The sequence below is a fragment of the Podarcis melisellensis genome (genome assembly GCF_964234715.1).
Source record: "Podarcis melisellensis genome assembly, chromosome: 13".
Lineage (NCBI taxonomy): Eukaryota > Metazoa > Chordata > Lepidosauria > Squamata > Lacertidae > Podarcis > Podarcis melisellensis.
The window spans coordinates 35797097-35810251 of NC_138545.1; the positions used below are offsets into that span (position 1 = coordinate 35797097).

Below are 13155 nucleotides of genomic sequence, written 5' to 3' on the forward strand. Positions count from 1 at the left end.
TGAAACAGAAGGTTGAAATGGATTCTTGACATTTCCCCCCCAAATCTGTTCTTCCAAGATACTTTGGGAAGGGCAATAGATCAGTGGTTGAGAATCAGTCCTGCATGCGACCTATATAGGGCACTATATAAATTTAATAAATAGTAATAAAATAATAATAATCCTTGACATCTCCAGGTAGGGATAGGATAGACCTCAATCTGAAAACCTGAAGAATGGTTGCCAGTCAGTCTGGACTGAACTGGATTCACCAACTCAGTATAAGGCAAATTCCTATATGCTCTTATACCTTGACCTTGTTTTTTGAAACTGTTGTATTGGCACTGATTTATTACACCTTGTCTTCCCAAATATGTTTGGCTCTTTTATCTCTTATTTTGGCTGTCGGTTTTGCCATTTCTGGATAGTCCATTTATTTTTGAAGCTTACCTCCTTGGTTGGTACTTATCCTTCTTTCCATTTCTGAGTGTACAGGATTCTGGCTGGTGTTGCCACACAGACACACCAACAGTTTAACTCTCTTTTTAGCTGAAATTGAATAATCTTGACACCGAGTGTGTTTTATAAACTCCTGTCCCGTCCCCACGCTTTTGCCTAGGGTTTTCTTCAGGGCGACCTCTGCTCCGCTGCTCTCGAGTTGTCCTTTGTACTGTTTCTACCACAACCAGAGGTTGAAAAGGGGCTTCAGCTTGTCCCCTGGCCTGTGTCTTTTAGGTGACCACGAAAGGCGAGTCTTTAGGATCCTCGGGAACAATCACACTAGGCTTCGAATGGCCTTATGAGGCCAGCAATGGGAAATGGCTGCTGTACCCAACTCAGATCCTGGTGAAAAGGAGTGGGAACGAGAGTTGGCTCTGCGTACCCCCCGGGGAAGTCATCAACAACCGCAACCTCACAGTGAGTCTGATCTCCAGCGCGAGCCCTTTCTCCCTTCTGCATTCTCTCTCTTTTTCTTTGTACCCTTTTCAATGGGCTACACTTTCCACCTTGGCCTGCCACCATGTACTGTGTGTAGCTATTTCTACTAGCTATACCAGGGATGCAGGTGGATCTGTGGTCTAAACCACTGAGCCTCGTGGACTTGCCGATCAGAAGGTCAGCAGTTCGAATCCCCACGACAGGGTGAGCTCCCATTGCTCTGTACCAGCTCCTGCCAACCTAGCAGTTCTAAAGCACACTAGTGCAAGTAGATAAATAGATATTGCTGTGGCGGGAAGGTAAACGGCATTTCCGTGAGCTCTGGTTTCCGTCACAGTGTTCTGTTGTGCCAGAACCAGTTTAGTCATGCTGGCCACACGACCCGAAAAGCTGTCTGTGGACAAACGGCAGCTCCCTTGGCCTGTAAGCGAGATGAGCGCTGCAACCCCATAGTCACCTTTGACTGGACTTAACCGTCCAGGGATCCTTTACCTTTACTAGCTATACCAGTGGTTCTCAAGTTGTGTTGTGCGACAGGAGAGGATAGTCTTCTTGAGCACATGCTTTTTCAGGAAGAGAAAGCTGACCAGTTCTTCTCCTTTCCCAGCTACACGACTGGAGCAGGACCTCAGCACGGAGGAAGCGTGATCTGCAAACATCTCCAAAGCGTGAGCTTCCCGTCACCTTGCCAGCTTCCAAAAAAGCCAAGTCAGAAACGTTACTGGTGAGCATTTTGGCCATCTTGTGTCATTTCCACTTCTGCTCAGGAGGGCTTTTCAGGAGCAGGTATGTCCCAACCTGGAAACTATGGTTAAACAGCTTCAGAAACAAGCCATATTCTGGAGCCATTAACCATTGTTTCCTCATTTGGGCAATACAAGAAACCATGGTTAGCTGAAGACTTCCTGGTTTGTTTGCTCAGCCAGCATGAAGAGAGGGGTGAGTCAGCTGCATCCATGGGCACAAATCTTTGTCAGATCAGAACTTATTAAATCAAGTTATGACCATCCAAATCTAGCCAGTGAGTGGTTGGATGGGAGTGGTACATTTTTTCAGGCAGGAAATAGCTTAGTAGTTCTAGGGATCTGGGCACCCTTTTCACCTCTGGACTATTTTCAGATATAATCTTCAATTGGACTATATCCCCATGTCCTATAGGGCAACTGGGGGAAAAAATGCAAATGTTTCAGATTGTACCTATGGGAAGGCCCCCAAATTAATAACCGGCCATTTATTCCTGCACCATACCTCCAGATCATAGAATCATAGTGTTATGTATTTGGTGGGTCCTGTGTTTGCCTGAGTCTGGACTAAGGATTATGAGCCCCTCTATTCCGATTCAATACATTAGATCCAATCACAGAACATTTCAGGATTTGGGCCTCTGCCATTGGCCCTTAAACTCTAAGTCATGATTGGAAGCTTGGAAGTTTAGACAGCCAATCACGTTGGGAGTGGGAGTGGCCCAGGCCTTCAGGAATGTATATATGCAGTTGCTTTGCCCCTGTTGTCCAGTTCTGTTAGTTCAATAAAGGTTCTTGCTGTTATCTCTGTGTGTTGCCTTGTGGGAACCCACCTACATATTACATAGAATTGTAGAGTTGGAAAGGAACACAAGTCATCTAGTCCAACCCCCTGCAATGCAGGAATCTTTTTCCCAATGTAGGGCTCACACCCCTGACCCTGAGATTAAGAGTCTCAACCTCTACCATCTGAGCTACTGCATTTGGTTTAGGAAGAAAGGTGGGGGGACCTAAGAGAGATGTACAAAAGTGCCCCTGGTGGTGTGGAGAGACTTGTAGTTTTCCTGGGCTGTAGCTCAGTGGTAATGTTCCCAGGTCCAATCCCCGCTGTCATCTCCTGGTAGGGCTGGGATTGTCACCTGTCTGAAATATCCACCCCTCTTCCTTTGTTTCCAGAGCTGTTCCAAAGGAACATGTCGCTGTATTTGGTTCGAGTGCCCCTTGTGGGATGCTGCAGATGTGACAAACGTGATCGTTCGTGCCCGGGTCTGGAACAGCACGTTCATCGAGGTAAATGCTTGTTCTGTCCCCTTGCAAGGATTTTCTCTGGTTAACGAGAGAGGGGATGTTCTTGTCAGGCAACTGCCCCCCCGGCAGTTGATAAGAGATCAAATGAAAGAACGCCTTACCAGTTAGAATCTTTAATAATCACAGCTAGAGAACAAAGACCTCCTAGAAATGGTGGTGCTCCCAATTAAGGATCACACTCCCCCCATCCCTATTAATCTACGTCACTTTTGTCTTGTAATCTGAGTTTGTAGCCTCTGCACTTTCTGTTCTGACACTTTCTGAGCTCTCTGGGAGTTTGGGGGAGGCGGGTGGATTCTGTCCAGAGACTGTGAATCTGTTAACTCTCTCTCTCCCAGTCTTTCTTCTCCTAGCTGTTCCCCATCCAGTATTTCCCAGCTTCTGCCTTCTGAACTATGCCCCTCTGCAAACCACTGTTCCAAATCTATACTGTCCTCCTGCTCCTGGGAATATTCAGGATCAGGATCAGGGGAGTGGGAGATTCCCACTATTCTTCCTCAGTGCAGCCCTCTTCTTCATGGTCCCTGACAGTTCTGGAACATTCCAGAACATCCACTTTGCCCAATTTAAAGTGGGTGAAAAGGCATCCTTCTCCCTAGTACAACAAACCCACTATGAAAAAACACACAAACTGAGACTTGTTGTGGCTTGGAAAGTGACTGGGATGAACGAATGATGGGATGGGAAGATTCATAAAAGCAAATCGGGTTGAATGCAGGATGGATGCTGGTTGCCGTATAACTGCCCTGTAAACAAACCGAAACAAATTTCTCAATAACGACAGAATGTAATCTAACCTCCATGTGAGCTGTTTGTCAGCAAATCAGGATGTTCAATGAAAGGGTCTCTCATTCGAAGGCATCTTCCTGTGTTCAGTGAGTGGGAGTACATTGAAAAAAAGAGTTTATGTTGCTGCTTTTTGATATGCCCGCTCTTTCCTATCCACCCCCCCCCCATGGAAATGTAGGACTACAACAACTTTGACCGCGTGAAGGTGGATGGGAAAGCCACGCTGTTTCTCAGGACAAACTCCTCCACCATCAACATGAAAAATGACACTGTGTGGGTGAGTGAGACTGGATTTGTTGGGTGAGGAAACTTCAGAAAGTCCCGAGGTCCAACTGTCAATCCCAATGGAAGGCCTCCCAGTCGCCATTCCTTTCTCTCTCCCAGTTAAACCCCCATAATTAGCAAACTCCGTCAGTTCTTCTTGAGCAGCAGCTTTGTTAATTCAAATGAAATCGATTTATTTTCAAAGCAAACAAAGCTGCCCTCACATCCCCATCTGTAAACTCAGGCCTAGGCATGGGATGGTTTGCCCAATGTTGATGAATTAATCAACCCAGATGAGAATACGAGGCCTGAGCTAGGAGCATTTGAATCCCACTGTCTACCTCAGGTGTGGCCATGTTGATCTCCACACACCAGGTTGATGACGTTTTAGGGGGTGAAACTTAATTTTTGCACATTTCTTCAGTGGGGATGGGAACCTTAAAAATATATTTTTGGGCATGAGGAATTCAAATCTGCCATTGTTTTTATGACTGGACAACAATCAGCTTGGTAAATCAACATTTGATGAAGGAGCACATGAACTGCTCTCGGGAAAACCAAAGAATTTCCCCTTCTGACAATTCAGGTAATGCTAAATAATAACAGTACAGTAATAAATAATAATATCAGTACAGTGGTACCTCAGGTTACATACGCTTCAGGTTACACACTCCGCTAACCCAGAAATATTACCTCAGGTTAAGAACTTTGCTTCAGGATGAGAACAGAAATCGTGCTCCAGCGACGTGGCGGCAGCAGGAGGCCCCATTAGCTAAAGTGGTCTTCAGGTTAAGAACAGTTTCAGGTTAAGAACGGACCTCCACAACGAATTAAGTACTTAACCCAAGGTACCACTGTACATCATATAACTGCAAGTACTTGGCAATCATTTTTTTAAAATGATTTCTGTGCAACTTGACACACATTCTACTTACCAAGCAAAAGTAAATTATACTCATTTAAACCAAAATACCTTTCGAATTCCCAAGTCACGTTACACCCCTCGTTTGGGGAAGTTGAAAGTTGAAAAATTCAGCGCTGAGTCAGTGTCCCCTCCATTCTGCCCTTCCTCCCTTGAGGCAAACTCATATCTCCCCCTTTTCCCCCCCTTCCTTCAGTTCTCGGTGACCATCGACTCTGAGCTGATCGAGGAGCAACCAACCGAGATTGAGCTCTGGCTGGTGCTGGTTGCCGTGGCAGCCGGGCTTCTGCTTTTGGGCGTCATCGTCTTACTGCTGTGGAAGGTGAGAAGAGGAGGTTTTTTGAAATTGGGGAGCAAGGGTTGACAGGCTAGAAACAGCAGCTCCTTCCTTTCCTCTCTCTGGGCCCCTATATTTGTAGAGAGACACTCTCAAAACTGCTTCTGCAAAGCCAACCCGGGCTGCACAAAAGAGAATAAATCGCGCAGCAACCCACACAATTTTCTGTGGCAAGCTCAAATGCCTTAGCAGTATTTTCGGGGCTGATATAAATATGCTATAGGCGGGCTGGCCTCGCTGGAGAACAAAATGTTCAGGCATTCAGCCATCGCAGAAAAAACAAACAAACTAGCCAAGCCAGTTTGAAATGGACCAGGCAGGAAGTTAACTGCTTCCCGCCCCAGCTTTATCCAGAAGTGAAGTAATCTGCTCTGACTTGGGTGCTTGCATTTAGCTTGTGCAGTTAATATTGGAGAACAGCCAAGCAGCTCATTGTATCTGTGGGATGCTTGCTATAGCCCTTTTTGTCACCGCAGAGAAACCGGTTGGACTGGGAGGAAAACTATATTTAGAACCTGATTAACCAAGGCATCAGCTGAGTATTTGGGATTCTTTGGTGCATACCTCAAGATAAGATAACAGTAGTCATCTGTATTATGGTCGGTCCTTCACCAACTCATTGAGAGATTAGATAGATAGATAGATAGATAGATAGATAGATAGATAGATGATAGATAGATAGATAGATAGATAGATAGATAGATAGATAGATAGAGATAGAGATAGATAGATGATAGATAGATGATAGATAGATGATAGATAGATAGATAGATAGATAGATAGATAGATAGATAGATATAGATAGATAGATATAGATAGATGATAGATAGATAGATAGATAGATAGATAGATAGATAGATAGATAGATAGATGATAGATGATAGATGATAGATAGATAGATAGATGATAGATAGATGATAGATAGATAGATAGATAGATAGATAGATAGATAGATGATAGATAGATAGATAGATGATATAGATAGATGATAGATAGATAGATAGATAGATAGATAGATGATAGATAGATAGATAGATAGAGATAGATGATAGATAGATAGATAGATAGATAGATAGATAGATAGATAGATAGATGATAGATATGATTTTTAAAAACATAAACATACGGCAAAAAACAATTCAAGATCCAAATATCAAGATTGCTCTGAATATCTTAACTTCCCCCCATCCCCTCCATGGGTCCTAGTGGTAATATTTACAACTGCATATCAGTACTATCCAAGTTTTATCCTTCCAAATTATCCATACTTTTGTTAGTTTACAAGTGTGGTTAAAATCCTGCTAATGTTTTAACCTGCTTACAATGATCTTGTAAATAGATTGTAAACTTTTCCCATTTTTAAAAAAGTTCTTGTCCTCTTGATTACTGAGCTTCCCAGTTAATTTTGCCATTTCAGCATAGTCCATCAACTTGGTTTGCCATTCTTCTCTGGTCGGGGTTGTTTCTTGCTTCCATCTCTGGGCTAATAGCATCCATGCGGCTGTAGTTGCGTACATAAACAGTCTTTTTTGGTCCTTTGGTATCTCGGTACCTGTAATTCCTAATAAGAAGGCTTCTGGTTTTTTAACAAAAGTTATTTTAAATATTTTTTTCATTTCATTATATGTCATCTCCCAGAATTTTTTTATTATTTTACACGCCCACCACATATGATAATAGGTACCGTCTTTTTCTTTACATGTCCAGAGGGTATCTGAACTTGTTCTTAAGCAGTTTACTTCGTTGTTGCTTGGAGCATGCTGTGTAGTGCCTGTGTGCCTGACCCTTTTCAGAAATCCCTTAGTTGTTGGCATCCGTCTGTCTCAGGAGACAATGGAGTGCACCTCCAGGGGTGAAGTCAATCTGCTGCATTAGCAGTACCAAAATGACCTTCCCGGGTCGCAAGCCTAAATTGGTCTGTTTTTCCAGAGCAATTCCAACCATTACCTTGTCATTGAGGGAATGTGTGTTTTCAAGCCTCCCTCTGCTTGTATTGGTTCCCAGAAAGAAAGGAAAAAGGATTCATACCTCCTGTTCCTAGAGTACCAAATGCAGATTAAAAATGTGGAGGCAGTCGTGGCTTGCAGAGCACTTCCAAAGCTAAGTTCTGTGTTGCATTCCAACTCCCAGAAATAACTGGCCATATTCAAGTGGGGAGTTTCACCAGCCCAGCTGAAGTGGCAAAAAGCATCTCATTTACTCTAGTGACAATTGAACGCAGGAAAACAACCACCGCCCGAGAGGATGTTTTCCTGCTCCTCCCTATGGCTCAGTATCTTTGTGTGCTGCAAATTCAGCATCCAAAATGCTCAAAATATAGAAAGTGAATCCTGGAAGTGCTCTCCAACTCTGGTTGCCTGTATTGGCTGCTGGGGAAAGCTCTCCTCCAGAAGATCACTACAGGCAAGATGGGTTGTGAATATACCTGCACCTTTCTTAAGAGGGTAGCATGGAAGTTGACCTTTAGTTCTGTGCAGGTGAATTCAAGGGCACGCTTGAAGTTCTGACCTAAGCGTGTGGCATCCTTGCGGCACCAGATTCGCCATTTTCTCAGTGGTGTCGGCCCACTTCTTATCAATTCTCCTTGATATTTTTTTGCCTTGGAACTGTAGCCTTGCGGAGGAGCCCACAGCAGCCCCAGATTGTGTGCATTTGGCAACCCCCAAAACTATCACTCCTGGCGCCTGGCAATAAAATGAGACCAATCCCGTCTGCATGTTGAAAGTTATACCCTTTGCAACAAAGGGGCTGGAACGCATGAGCTGGTCGTCTCCCCAACCCATTGCGCATTGTTTCCTTGTTGTGCTTGACCTTTGACCCCCTGCTTCCTCATAGTGCGGCTTCTTCCGGCGGGCAAGCACACGAGCCATGTACGAGGCCAAGGGCCAGAAAGCCATGATGAAGATCCAGCCATCTGAAACTAAGCGGCTGACCGACAGCTACTAGCTCCTGTCTCAGGGGGAGGGGAAACTGCCCACCCCTTTGCCCTGTCTCTTGGTAAATCAAGCTCTTGCAGCAGGTCTACTCCTCTTGTTCGCTGTCTCTGTCAACCTCTCCACTTCTTAATCTTTCCCACAAGACCATGGCGTTGAGAGCTGTGTCCCAGTCCAGGTTCAGGGAAAGTGGACTTTATACTGTTTGAGTTACAGTCAAACCTCGGTTCTTGAAAGGCACCGTTTTTGAACGTTTCGGCTCCTGAACGGTGAAAACCTGGAAGTAAATGCTCCGGTTTTTGAACATTTTTTGGAACCCGAACGCTGGCATGGCTTCTGCTTGAGTGCAGGAAGCTCTTGCGATCAATTGGAAGCCGTGCCTTGGTTGTCGAACGGGCTTCCTCAACAGATTACCATATTTTTCGCTCTATAGGATGCACCTGACCATAGGACGCACCTTGTTTTAGAGGGGGAGAACAAGAAAAAAAAATCTCCCCCTCTCTGCTCAGTGCCCCTTCAGCGAAGCAGCAGGAGAAACAGAGCCCCTTCCATTTCTCCTCCCGCTTAGCTGAAGGGGTGCTACGCAGCTGTCCCTCTCTGCTGAAGCCAGGAGAGTCTTGCTCTCCCGGCTTCAGCAAAAGGAACTCGAAGCCTTCGGAGTGCAGCGCGAGTTCCTGCTGTGCTCCAAAGGCTTCAGGCGGCTATCCCTGAAGCCTGGAGAGCGAGAGGGGTCAGTGCACACTGACCCCTCTCGCTCTCCAGGCTTCAGGGAAAGCAACGTGAAGCCTCCGGAGCGTGGAGGGAGCACTCCCTCTGCGCTTCGGAGGCTTTGCGTTGCTATCACTGAAGCCAAGGAGCCTGCATTCGCTCCATAGGATGCACACACATTTCCCCTTAATTTTTGGAGGGGGGAAAGTGCATCCTATAGAGCGAAAAATACGGTACGTTTGACAACCGAAGTTTGACTGTATATGGGACTAAGCGCTGGCTCATTTAAACGAACGGGCAGGACCAACGTACGTCTGCTCCACTCACAGAGCACAACTAATAACCACAATAATCACTATTCTTAGCCACTCCCCACCTGGGGGCAAGTGGGGCTGTGTTGTACCTCCTGCCCACCAACACAGGGGGGAGCCCAGTTGGCCAAAGTGGCCCTTGCCAGATGAATCCCTTGCCCATCTCCCTCCATCCACTCTCGCTCACAGTCTGGGGAGTGCACCTAGCAGCCAGGCCAAGCTGGGGCCCAGAGACCCCCGGCGGTTGGCAGGGAAGAATTGGGATCTGGGAACAGCAATCCCCCTGATGTGTCTGGGCAGGATGGGTGTAGGGGTGCCTGGTTCGCGCCCCTTCAAAATTGTGTGCCAGGGGCTACAGCCCCCTTGGCCGCCCACTACATTATGCCCCTGTATGGGGAGGAATGGTTAAGCATCTCCACCACACCTCTGCTGCTCTGATCAAATTCAGAGATGCCCCTGCCTCTTTTTAAAGCTTTTTTTTTAAAAGGGAAATCTGATTATGACTCTCCTGTGTGACTGGGCCCTAAGCCTTGGCTTTATTCTAATGAGCTACTATGGGTGCTCCTGCTTCAGAGCCCTCTTTTGGCACAGGAGGAAATGCAGGTGTCAACACAGAGCCTTGCGATTGGGAGGTAGTACAAAGCCCCTGGATTGGCTGCGCCCAGTAGGAAAACCAAGAGCCTATCCTTGTTGTCTATGGGGCAGAGAATTCTGCCAGTTCCTTTCCCACCTCCCAACTCTGACTATCGAAGGCAAGGACCCTGAGATAAGAGTCTGGATTTGCAGGTGGCAGAGAAGCACATCTGGCCTCAGCCCTTGTCTGGACATTTCTCTCAGCATCCAACATCTGAGGTGTCCAGATTTCCAAAACCCTCTCAATACCAGTTAGCACCAGGCATTGCAAGCCCTCCCTCTCAAGTTGTCTTCAAGGCATGTTCCTCACACATTGCGCTTAATGCTCTCCCCCAGGTGTCCCAGGTGTCATGTCTGCTGACCTCTTTGTTTTACCTGTCCGTCTCACTAACCCAAATGTGTTTCTTTTCCTAGACTTTAAGAACCACCTAAGTTTCAGGTGGCTTCTGAGGTGGCTCATCCTACTCTCACAAGGGACTTTCCTCTTTCTCTCTCTTTACCTTCAATCTTCTTTCTGTTCACTGGGCCATTCATTCCAATGACCGATCTGAGGTGGTGCTGAGTCGGCGACACTAGCGGGGGTTGACTTTGATACAGGAGTCAGTCTAGAGAACACTCTAATACAGGGTTTCCCCAAGCTTCGGTCTCTATCCGTTTTTGGACTACAACTCCCATCATCCCTAGCTAGCAGGACCAGTGGTCATGGATGATGGGAATTGTAGTCCAGAAACAGCTGGCGACCCAAGTTTGGGAAACCGTGCTCTAATATGTACCCTGATTGGCAGCTCACCCTCACATATTTTGAGTTGCTACACACACACACATTTCGCTACAGAATCATGGCAGGTGTCAAAGATCAGTGGCCAATCCCAGTGTTAAACCATTTAATCCATTGTGCCTCCTCCAAACCACGGCTGAAGGACAACATAAAAAAGAATTAACAAAACTTTGAACCAAAGTTCGAGCCAACCAAGTTTTGAACCAATTTTGAACCAACCTCTTGGTTGCTGAGTCGGCATTTTGTTGGCTCTCACTCAGAAAACAACATGGCGGGCCATGTCACTGCCGCCTTTTCCTCCCCAAGCTGCAAAAATAGTCTTACCTTAGGGCCGTCTATGGCAGACAACTACTCCCAACACATGAGAGGGGATAATGAGATCATTCTTTTTCACAATTTTGATTGAAGCTGGTTTAAAGGTAAAAAAGGGTAAAGGACCCCTGGGTGGTTGAGTCCAGTCAAAGGCGACTATGGGGTTGTGGCGCTCATCTCACTTTCAGGCCGAGGGAGCCAGCATTTGTCCACAGACAGCTTTCTGGGTCATGCGACCAGCATGACTAAACCGCTTCTGGCGCAATAGGACACTGTGACGGAAACCAGAGCGCACGGAAACACCATTTACTTTCCTGCCACAGTGCTACCTATCTATCTACTTGCACTGGCGTGCTTTCAAACTGCTAGGTTGGCAGGAGCTGGGACAGAGCAACGGGAGCTCACTCCGTCGCAGGGATTCAAACCGCCGACCTTCTGATCGGCAAGCCCAAGAGGCTCAGTGGTTAGACCACAGCGCTACCCACATTTGGGGCAGAGGTTTGGTTTGGGGCAGAGGGACACATCAAAATGCAACCTTTCATAAGAACCGACAAAATAGATACAGGTTGTGATGAATACTGTGTGCACACCACTTCCCAAACCACTGGAGGCAGAGTAGATTTTCTCCGTTTTAGAACCAATATGGAGCCTTTTCAGCCTTTCAGCCACCACAGGAAATTGGTCCAATGAACCGGCCTTCTCCGCTACCTCCCCACTTCCTCTCTCGCCTTCTCTTTCACCCTGCCTCTACTCTCCCTAGCATCCCTTTGCTCAAATTCCCAACTTCGGTCAACGTGCCCTGCCACTAATATGTCTCTTTCCCCCCCTCCCTCTCTCCCCGCACAGTGCAACTTTTTCAAGCGGACCCGCTACTACCGAATCATGCCCAAATACCACGCAATCCGGATCCGGCAGGAGGAGCGCTACCAGCCGGCCGGCGGCTTCCTGGCTCCGAGGCACAAGAAGCAGTGGGTCACAAGCTGGCAGGAGACAAGGAGTTACTACTGACGCTTGCCTTCCTCTCCCCCATCCCCTCCACCCTCGCCGGCTGCTTCACTCCCTTCTGGACTTGGCGTTGAACCAACGACAAAACTGCTATTGAAACCCTAAGTGATGTGACTCAGGTCGGTGACCACGACCCAAGAGCTTTCTCCAGATGCAGCGATCTTAGGGAGGGGGTGTCCCCTGCTGGGATGAGGGGTGGAGAAGCTTTTTCAGCCTTTGTGGGGCAGCCTGATGGCGGCCGAGGCAAAAAATGGACAGAGCGACAGGTGCGATTCTCACCTTTGTGCAACAGGCTGTGTTCCAGCCAAGCTGGAAGCCTCCTAACTCTCCATCCTGGTTCAAGGACATCTGCCAGCTAGGAAAGGGACTGAGATGAGGGAGGCTGTGTCCCGGTGAAAGTCTGGAGGGGTCTGCATTTGGCACCTGGGCTTGAGTCCCTTTACCCTCACCCCCCTGAAATACAAAGCTCAAAGGGGCAGCTTTTTCACTTACACCAGTTATTTATTTCCCCACCCACAACCACCACCACCAGGGTCCTGAGGACTGCATTTCTGTGAGGTATGACAATCAGCTTAGCTTCATTCTGGACAGATTGACCCAAGTCAGCTGTGTTGAAGTTGTCTTGGTGACTGAAACACAAAGACATCTCTCTCTCTCTCTCTCTCTCTCTCTCTCTCTCGGCTTCTCAGATGCCCTTGTTGTTTCACACGCCCACTGCTTCTTGCATTTACACTCCGCTTTCCCTCTGGAAGGGACGCAGGTGGCGCTGTGGGTTAAACCACAGAGCCTAGGACTTGCTGATCAGAAGGTCGGCGGTTCGAATCCCCGCGACGGGGTGAGCTCCTGTTCCTCCTCTGTGCCAGCTCCTGCCAACCTAGCAGTTTGAAAGCACGTCAAAGTGCAAGTAGATAAATAGGTACTGCTCTGGCAGTAAGGTAAATGGCGTTTCCGTGCACTGCTCTGGTTTGCCAGAAGTGGCTTAGTCATGCTGGGCACATGACCCGGAAGCTGTACTCTGGCTCCCTCGGCCAATAAAGCGAGATGAGCGCCGCAACCCCAGAGTCGGCCACGACTGGACCTAATGGCCAGGGGTCCCTTTACCTTTACCTTCCCTCCAGAAGGCACGGAGCAATTTCCAAACGGCTCTTAGTCCGCCTCCCATCAGAGGTGTACCTAGGGGTTGGTGAAAGCAGC

The 13155-nt window shown here is 47.3% G+C and overlaps 1 protein-coding gene across 2 annotated transcripts in view; it reads left to right on the plus strand.

Annotated features, from left to right (window-relative positions):
* ITGA3 (integrin subunit alpha 3) overlaps positions 1-12452 on the plus strand; it is an 86543-nt gene extending 74091 nt beyond the window's left edge. The window contains exons 20-26 of one of the 2 annotated variants that reach the window (XR_014162165.1): positions 715-897; positions 1526-1642; positions 2838-2951; positions 3937-4035; positions 5141-5266; positions 8117-8278; positions 11803-11942. Coding sequence is in view for 1 of the 2 variants with exons in the window: in XM_081883862.1 (XP_081739988.1) it covers positions 715-897; positions 1526-1642; positions 2838-2951; positions 3937-4035; positions 5141-5266; positions 11803-11964 (801 nt within the window). In the remaining variant the exon portion in view is untranslated. Of the gene's footprint in view, positions 1-714; positions 898-1525; positions 1643-2837; positions 2952-3936; positions 4036-5140; positions 5267-8116; positions 8279-11802 lie in introns of both variants that reach the window. The other variant, XM_081883862.1, reaches the window with a different exon arrangement.
* The last annotated feature ends 703 nt before the right edge of the window (positions 12453-13155 follow it).